Source organism: Artemia franciscana, unplaced genomic scaffold (assembly GCF_032884065.1).
Source record: "Artemia franciscana unplaced genomic scaffold, ASM3288406v1 PGA_scaffold_1180, whole genome shotgun sequence".
NCBI lineage: Eukaryota > Metazoa > Arthropoda > Branchiopoda > Anostraca > Artemiidae > Artemia > Artemia franciscana.
This window is the reverse complement of record NW_027062618.1, coordinates 1820961-1831150: the sequence shown is the minus strand read 5'-3', so window position 1 is coordinate 1831150 and position 10190 is coordinate 1820961. Positions and strand designations below refer to the sequence as shown.

Below are 10190 nucleotides of genomic sequence, written 5' to 3'. Positions count from 1 at the left end.
TTAATAGACGTCATTGAATTCTTTAAGTAGGATGTAAACCCTTTGCATAATTCTATTTAGCTAAACTTGGGGGAATAAACAAAAGTGCATTAAAATTGAGCATTTTACCTCAAAGTATAGAATTTTGATTGGGGAGTAGATGATTTTCCACAAAAATAGTTATCGCTCAGAAATGAGTGCGCTGAGTCTTCACTTGTATTTCTCTTTATAATATTCCAATATATTTCGTATAATATGAAAATAACGTATAATTCGTATTGTGTTCTTCTGCTATTTCTTACTATTTCTATAACAATAAGAAGTGTTGACTGCAGTGAAGTAAATGCTCATTTAGAATCTAGTAAACAGCTTATGGCAGAAGGTAGATTTAAGGATGCACTGGAACATTTGCACAAGGCTGAACAAATAGAGTCTAATAACTACCTGGTGTTGTATAATAGAGCCGTTTTGTATTTAGCATTGAAAAAAGTTAAATCTGCATTGGGTGATCTAAATGCTGCACTACAATTTAAGCCCAATTTTATGTTGGCAAGATTCCAAAAAGTGAAAATTTTGATAAAAAGTGGAAAACTTGATGAGGCTAAAACTGAACTGGAAAAAGTAATAGATACTGATACAGGTAATGAAGAAGCTACGAAGACGCTTTCACTGTTAAAATCGCTTCAAGCACAATACGAACAAGCTCTCATTCACCATAGAGATAAAAGGTGGCGGGCTACATCCAATATACTTACCAGAATAATCAAGCATTGTCCATGGGATTCAAAGCTCCTGGAAATACGTAGTGACTGTTATTTAGCAATAGATGACGTTCAGAATGCTATACTGGACTTACGTGCATTAACACAGCTTGTTCCTGACAACGTAGAGGCATTCTTTAAATTGTCAAATTTATATTACGCAGAAGGTGTGGCGGATGGAAGCCTGAGGGAGGTACGGAAATGTCTTAAGCTAGATCCCGAACATAAATTGTGTTTTCAACACTTTAAAAAAGTGAAAAATGTAGCTAAGACAATTAGTGACCTAAATTCTGCAACAGAAAATAGTAGATCAAGGGACTGTATTGCACACGCAAAAAAGCTGCTAGAGCTTGAACCAGCGAACAAAAACTTTAAGTTTGAAGCGGAAGAAAAACTATGTCAATGTAGTCTCGCGGTTGGTGATTCAAAAGGAGCAATTGATTCCTGTACAAAAGCTATAGAGATTGAAAGGTGGCCCAAATTATTCTGTAATAGGGCTGAAGCTTATATAGCAGAAAATTTGTTAGAAAAGGCTGCAAATGATTATTCCGTAGCCTTAGAAATTAACGAGAATCTAGAATGTGCAAACTATGGAATTAAAAAGGTCAAGAGGCTGCAAAAACAAGCCAAGAAGAGAGACTACTATAAAATTCTAGGTGTTTCTAGAGACGCCACAAAACAGGATATAAATAAAGCTTATAGAAAAGAGGCTCAGAAATGGCATCCTGACAATTTTCAAGCAAACGAAGATGAACGAAAAAAGGCAGAAATGAAATTTATAGACATCGCGAATGCAAAAGAAGTTCTCACAGATCCCAAAAAGCGTAAAATGTTTGATTTAGGGGAAGACCCGTTAGATCCGGATTCAACAAAAATACCTGAATTTTATTTTAGGACCTTTGAATTTTAGTATGAGCATATCTGGCAGTTTCAGAATTCGTATTAATTTTACCTTAAAGACTTGAAAGCCTTTCATCAGTGTGATACCACTTAATATGTTTGAAAAGGTTGAGGGAAGTTGCAGGGGAGGATTCAGGATTTTTCTTAGCAATGGGTGCATAATTGGTTGCTTTGATCAACATGCGAATAAAGAAATACCAACAATTTAAAGGGAACGACGACAATAATGCGTCGTACGTAGGTAGTGGAAATGTAAGAAATTTATTTAGTGATGCTTAAAGTTCTAATAAATCCGATGAAATTAAAATGATTTAAAAATATTGATACAAAAAATAGTAAGTTATGAAAGCCACCCCGTCATAAAAAAAAAAAATTATAAAGCTGTTCATCAATTATAAAAAATATGATACGTTGTGTCCTGTGGTGGCGCAGTGGATTTGACCTTAGCTTGGTAATACCCAAAGATCGGCTTGGGGACCCAAAGATCGAATCACGCTGTAGGAATGCACTGCAGGGACCATAGTAGTCAAGAAGCGTCGTTAATTCTTAAATAATAATAAAATAAAAATATGATATTTAATATTTTCTGCATATTTTTTTTTGTCTTTGCACTTCGGACAACTATAGCAAATGTGTTAAGCTTGGTATTGTCAAAAAAAAAAAAAAAAAAAAAAAAAAAAAAAAAATCGTCTTAAACCACTGGGATCATGCATTCATTGTGACTATTTTTATAGGTCAAACCATTTAACATGTCGCCTAAGATTACGGCGTCGATTAGTAACTATGATAGTAATTAATAGTAGGAAATGAGGATTAAGTTACAACTTGTATATTCGTAAAACATGTTTTAAACATTAAATACTAATATGTTTTGTAACAAGAAGAATAAAACAAAGAGATAGAAATGCATGGAACATATTTAAAAGGAGGAGTATAAATATCAGTTCTTGGTAACGAACTGGAGTAAGGAGCATATAATAGTAAACAAAACTCTAAAAAACAGGAATTTTGATGCTAAAAGATAAATCAAAAGAATCGAATTTTTACGCTGATTCTAAAACTATAGGTTTCAATTAATTTAGTCTTTTTCATTAAAAGCTACGAGCCTGAGAAAATTTACCTTATTTTGGAAAATAGGAGGAAACATCCCCTAAAAGTTATAGAATCTTAACGAAAATCACACCATCGCATTCGGCGTATCAGAGAATCCTATAGCAAAAATTTCAAGCTCCTATCTAAAAAAATGTGGAATTTCGTATTTTTTGCCAGAAGACAAATCACTGGAGCGTGTTTATTTGTTTGTTTGTTTTTTTCTTTTTCCCAGGGGTCATCGTATTGACCAGGTGGTCCTAGAGTGTCGCAAGAGGGCTCATTCTTACGGAAATGAAAAATTCTAGTGCCCTTTTTAAGTGATCAAAAAAATTGGAGGGCACCTAGTCCCCCTCCCACGCTCATTTTTTTCCAAAAGTCAACGGATTAAAAATTTGAGATAGCCATTTTGTTCCGCATAGTCGAAAACCATAATAACTATGTCTTCGGGAATGACTTACTCCCCCACAATCCCTGGGGGAGGGGCTGCATGTTACAAACTTTGACCAGTGTTTACATATAGTAATGGTTATTGGGAAGTGTACAGACGTTTTCAGTTTTTTTTTTATTTGGGGGCTGGGGTTGATGGGAGGGGGCTATGTGGGAGGATATTTCCTTGGAGGAATATGTCATGGGGAAGAAAAATTCAATGATAAGGGCGCAGGATTTTCTAGCATTACTATAAAAAAAAAAAACAATGAAAAAATAAACAAGTAAACGTTTTTTCAATTGAAAGTAAGGAATAGCATTGGAATTTAAAACGAACAGAGATTATTACACATATGAGGGGTTCTAAAAATACTTTAGCATGAAGAGCGAGGTATTTAGGAGGAGATAAATACCTCGCTCTTTATGCTAAACTATATTTAGTAATTTCAACTATTTATTTTACGGCCTCTTTGATTCAGGGGTCATTCTTAAAGAATTGGGACAAAGCTTACGATTTAGTGTAAAAAGCGAGGTATTAAAGAGGGTACTAACCCCCTCGTACACATAATAAAAATATAGGAATATAAAAGTTTGTTACGTAAGTTAATTCTTAAGTTACGCATATTTTTTACTAATAAAAACGTTCGTTAAAAATTAAAAGTTCTAGTAGCCTTTTTAAGTAACCGAAAAACTGGAGGGCAGCTAGGCCTCCTTCCCCACCCCTTATTTCTCAAAATCGTGTGATCAAAACTAAGAGAAAGTCATTTAGCCAAAAAAAAATTAATATACAAATTTCATTTCAATAATTTATGTGCGGAGAGCCAAAATCAAACATGCATTAATTCAAAAACGTTCAGAAATTAAATTTAAAAAAAACTAGTTTTATTAACTGAAAGTAAGGAGCGACATTAAAACTTAAAACGAACAGAAATTACTCCGTATATGAAATGGGTTGTCCCCTCCGCAATCTCTCGCTCTTTACGCTAAAGTTTGACTCTTTGCCACAATTCTACTTTTTAAAACAATTAAAAGCTTTAGCGTAAAGAGCGGAGCTTTATTAAAAGCTTTAGCGTATTTCATATACGGAGTAATTTCTGTTCGTTTTAAGTTTTAATGTCGCTCCTTACTTTCAGTTAAAAAAAACTAGTTTTTTTTTATTTAATAGGCAATAAAGCATTAACTAATCATTTTTTTAGAGTTTGTATAAGTATTGTCAACTTTGATGAAGTCTAAAAATTACTAATCAAAATTCCCATTTTTATTACAACGCAGCGTATCTTTCCATTTTCTAAAGATTGATATATTTATCCTAAATTACAGAATTCACAGTTATATGAGAAAAAGTGTATTTCTTAATTCCCACTACCGCCATATCTATTTGTTACATGGTCGATGTGTATCTTAATATTTTGGTGAATGTTTATAATGGCTGATCCTGTCAGTTTAGAGCTCTTCGTTAGTATGTTCTCTTGTATTTATCCTAAAATATTCGAATGAAGACCTAAATCGTCAGAAAAATATGGACCCAAATAAAGATACATGTAGGAATGGGCTTCAAACTAAGTATATAAGTCGAAGAACTAAAAAAAAAAATAATTATATGCTTGTTATTTTCGTATTTCATAGTTATCGATTGGTGATTTAAATTCTCAGGGTTTCAAGCTATTTCTAATTGTTTTTTCTTTATCTTGAGACTTTCAGATATTCAATTCAAATGTTTAACTCTCGATATGTCTCTTTAGCACAAAAATAAAATTACGAAATTCTTTCAACATTAAGCATTAAGATTCTAAAAGAAATTCTTTTATTAGAAATTCTTTAAGCCTTTAACACTAAGTAAGAGAATTGTCATTTTAAAATTTTGATTTATAAACAACCAATCATGGAAACATGATTGGATGGCATGTATCAAAATAAGTATGAATCCTGAGCGGTATAGGTAGCTGCTCTATAGCTGCTTTATTTATTTCCTGCTAATACCCAGAACCTTAAACGTTTTTATGAAACTGAGATAAATAATTTCCTTGCTAACGGTCCCAAGAGTGAGTTCGTTGTTAGAACAGCATCAATTGTAGATGTCATCGTGCATTTAAAACCTAGATCATCCAAGGGTACTGACCTTACCTTGTGACAGCGTAGTGGATAAGGCCACGGTTGGAAATAACAGGGACCGAGGTCCAATCCAGCGTGTCGCAAGGAATTTGTTCATCCTTGTGATTGTGTTGTGGAAGAAGCCGTGCCTACTATTCGGTGGTTCTCCGGTTCAATCCTGTACGGTGCAAGGGAATTTTTGAAGGCCGAGTCACGACATGGACAATAATGCTCCTAAGTCATTGACCACATCAAGGCTTTGCATTTGAAGTTCGGGGGAGAGGCATTGGTCCAACACTTGGCACTTTTGATGCAGACGATTTTTACACAGTGAATTGTACCCTCTTCTTTTTACATCGGAGATCTTATCCCAATTCCCAAAAAGGAAAACCAAACCCAAATGCTCGTTATTTAGACCTGTTATGGCTTCCTTTTGCAAAGTCTTCACTGCTGATACGTCAGAAATAGTGCTTTTTAATTGGAAAAGTGAGCCACAGTCCTCTATAGCGTGTGACGATGCCACTATTAGAGCTGTTGACCACCTCAGTTATCTAGGTCTTCCCATTGGTTCGTCGCCACTCCGCACCCGATCCTCTCTCCTAGACCATCTCGTTTGACACTTATCTGCTTCTTGCGGATCAATTTTTGAAGCAAAAGTTAGATTCAACCACTTACTATTAGCTAGCCTTTTCTATGCTGTAGCCCTTCATCACGTCTTGTTTATTGCTCCGTTTTGGAAGTTGTTTACCAGAACTAGTTGTCTGAAAAAGTCTGTTTTCTTTCGCTTTGTCAAGTATTTGCTTCGGCTACCGCCGTGGGATTGGAATCCCCCATTTGTTGGAAAGTATGGACTTGCTAACCCTGAACTTGTAATCTCTACATTAATTAATAAGCGTAACCGAAGGCTTAATTCTTCATGTGAAGAACTAAGCCTTCGGTCACAGAATGATAGGTACCCCATTTTAGTTCAATAATATTTAAGTTATTTGTGATTACTATGTGCATTTATTGGGGAGATCTATTTTGTTGATTTATGTATGTATGAATATTTTGATGTTGTATGTGTGAATTTTGCTTTTGCTTCGTTTAATTTCTTCTTGTTTTATACTTGGTTTATAATGTGAGTTGTTTCGATTTTGTTCTTATTCTTCTTTTGTTTCTTGATATATTTAGAGTTTGTCGTTCTTATTTGATTTTTATTGGTTTTGTCGATTTATGTCTCGTACTATTGTTTTCTAGTCCTTAGATTTTTGTTTCATTCTGCTCCATCCTTTTCATAAAACTTTTTGTAAACGGGTTTTCAATTAATCTATCTATATATATATATATAAATAAGTTGTATGTATGTTTGACGACTGACATCATTATAAGGATTGAGCATTATGACGTCATGTATGTATATTGTATGTTTGTATGTGACATCATTATAGGTTGACGTCATTATAAGTATTTAAGGTTTTGTATATGACGTCATTATAAGTATATAAGGCTTGCGATTCAAAGAGAATATTTAGTGTAAATCCTACAATGGCAGAAGAAACAGCCGAGGAAGCGGCTCAAAGAGATAATGTCAAAAGGTCTGCCAGGAGGTTCTGGTAAAATGTTTGTGATAAAATTGATTCTGGCATCAATTCGATCAAAAAATGACATAGCGTTGGCAATTGCGTCGTCCGGAATAGCCGCAACGTTTCTGCCTGGTGGAAGAACTGCTCATTCCACTTTGAAATTGCCTCTGGAATTGCATTCTACAGAAAAGCGACCAGGACACTGGGACACAGGGAATATAAATGACGACCGGGACACTCAAAGAGAAATTACAGACCGGGACACAGGGACACAAATGACAACCAGGACACCGGGACACAGGGAATATAAATGACGACCGGGACACAGGGACACAACTACAACGGGGACGCCAGGGGGGTACACAGGGGGATACATAAATGACGACGGGGACACAGGGAATATTCGATTAGCAATCATCATCAATAAAGCTAAAGGGCAATCATTAGAAAAATCCGGTATAGATCTGAATACGGATTGTTTTTCCCATGGACAATTATATGTTGCCTGTTCAAGATTCGGTAAACCTGACAATCTATTTATATGCACAGACAATGGTACGGTGAAGAATGTTGTATATTCGCAAGTTTTACGTAGTTGAAAACATATATATATATATATATATATATATATATATATATATATATATATATATATATATATATATATATATATATATATATATATATATATATATATATATATATATATATATATATATATATATATATATATATATATATATATATATATATATATATATATATATATATATTCACAGGTGGGACACAGGGACACAACTAAAATGGCACGTAACTAATATGGCGCGTAACGACTTACGCACGTGGGGGGCTTGGGGGGCGCGAAGCGCCCCCACCAACTAGGTATTGGGGTAAATAAATAAGAAAAAACAGCAGTTTGTATAATTTCATAGACAAATGAAAAGGGGTGAAAATCTGAAGTGATATTCTAGTTGCATTCCGTTTCCATGGTTAACTCAAGTTGTGTGAATTTCCACTTTTTTTAAAATTTTTCGTTAGTAAATGTTAAAAAAATTGAAGCCATTCTACTGATTCAAACTGATAATTCAGAGACCCATCTATACCGGCTATACAAAAAAACACGTAATATTTTCCCTCTTTTATAAAAAAATTTATCGAAAATCTATTTTCCTTAAATGATAGTAGTATCCCTTTAGGCACTACAAGCAGAGCCACTGGGCTACAGGCTTAATTCGTCCTGCAACACACATTACTCAGTGTACTATTGGAGACACTAACCTCTCGTATAGGCTTAGAGGCTTAATACATGCTGCAAAATGCACACCCCGGTGTACTATTGAAGTGACTAGCCCCTCTTATAGGATTAATACGTCCTGCTGCACACGTATCCCACCATTCTTACAACATACATAGTGTTATCTCAGATTCTGCTGACAAGAGCATTTCATGGAATCATTGCTTGCCAGGTGCTTTTTCAGCTTATAGTATCCATCTGGTGAGCATCAGTGATCATTGGTATAAAAAGTTGATGGAGATGTACTTAGTATCACAGTTCCATACAGACATTTGATAGGATTAAATTGATTCAAGTTCAAAAAACGTTCTAATATTTAAAAATGAATAGTTTTACACTATTAGAAGTTGAAGGAGTTGACAGTAATGATATTAAGACAAGAGCCCTCAATGTTGCAGTAGAATCGTCGAATAGAATTTGAGTGGGACGACATGTTTTGTGGATATGTTACATCTTAAGTAAATTTAAGTTGAAAGAACAATTATGTTTCGTTGCAAAAGTGAATATAATGCGTATATCCAGAGTACAACTTGGATCGAATGCAATCATGAAGCATTTTGAGGACAACGGACTGACTCACTTCGTGAAAATAGAGTGAAAATGTATATTATTCTACTATTATATTTCTGACAGTAATACTGTTATATAATGATCTGTTTTCTTGTTAGATATTTTAGATGATCGTTTACTCCTCTCCCCCATAGACCAATAGGCGTTGGGAGGGTGCACAAAGTAGAAAGAATTTCATTCTTGCCTTTGATAGTTTAGCCTATAATCGGCAATGGGCGTGTCAAGAACAAAAAATAGATGGATTTGAGAGACAAAAAATCACGCAGAATCTTATGGCATTTGAGAAATGTTTAAATCTAAATGATCAGTTTCAGAAGTTATCAGTGCAAAAGAAAATATTCTATGAAAGAATGCTTGACGATGTCATGAAAAAGGATTCTCCAGCTTGGGACTATTGTATGAGGCTTTTACGTTGTGGCCGAAAGCATTTACTCAGTTTATTGACATACTAATTGAAATAATACAGAAAGATATTGTGGTTTGGCTTTTGAACACTGCCCCCCCCCCCAAAAAAAAAACAAATTACAGTTTCCATGATGATTAAGGACTGTGTCCGAATGATTTTTCAGTCTTTTTTTCGTATTAACAATTTAAAAAATCCTTTCCAAACAGACATAATTGATTTTATATAATTGACAGACATAATTGATTTTATAATGTCACTCGGTTACTCCTCTCTCTTTCTAGAAGTAAAAGGGATATTCCAATTTTTGAAGGTTAGTTTTAATTTGGTGGTGGAAGATTCAACAGTAAAAAATGTTTTACACATGTCCACTACTTTTATATACGTAGGGCAGCTGGTCGCCGTGTGAGAACTGCACTAGTGTTGCTGACTATAACGCAAAGTATAGGCTATGCAATCCATGTAAATGCATAGAAGATATGCTGTAAACATTACAATTTTGAAGAGGTTTTTGACTCTCACCCTAGAGGATACCTATGCTCCAATTGCAACCACAATAAGCGTGATCAATGGGAAAATACCAACCCAAGTATAATTGAAAAAAAAACTAGTAACGTGATTTTAGTTTATTTCTAAGGGACTTGTGTCGTCCTGGATTTAAATTAATTTGGGAAGAAGAATTTGGACCCCATTTCAATTGTCGAAACATCAAGAAAGTATGGTTTCTATGTCATTGTTGTGAGGGCACCGATACTTTTGATTATAAGATTGTAAGTACAATCACGACATCGAAAATAAATGTGAGGCATCTAGAATGCATATGGTGAACTAAGAAGAACAAATTTTTTTATATTCTTCGCTGTTTGAAAGATACATATCCCATTTCCCGTCCATACAATCGATAGACTACTATTAGCAATGATAATGCAATTGCTAACACTATGAACATGTTCAAGGAAACACAAAGGTATGCAATAGGGTTTGTATTTGGACATGTACGGGTTCAAGTTAAATACATCGATTATTTGATTTATGTTCATGGTGTGAAGTCAAGTAGAACACTACCTTCGGGGGTAATTTCCCAATAAGTCTAAAATTGATTTAGTGAG

General features: G+C 34.5%; 1 protein-coding gene across 1 annotated transcript; it reads left to right on the top strand.

The window, feature by feature from the left end:
* Positions 1-234: 234 nt before the first annotated feature.
* On the top strand, positions 235-3380 carry LOC136041261 (dnaJ homolog subfamily C member 3-like). Its single transcript, XM_065725872.1, has one exon. The coding sequence runs from the start codon at positions 235-237 to the stop codon at positions 1648-1650; it is 1416 nt and encodes a 471-aa protein (XP_065581944.1). The 3' UTR covers positions 1651-3380.
* Positions 3381-10190: the final 6810 nt, after the last annotated feature.

What these genes read in the sequence shown, in the direction of transcription:
- LOC136041261 (XM_065725872.1), top strand. Translation starts at nt 235, where the DNA reads ATGAAAATAACGTATAATTCGTATTGTGTTCTTCTGCTATTTCTTACT.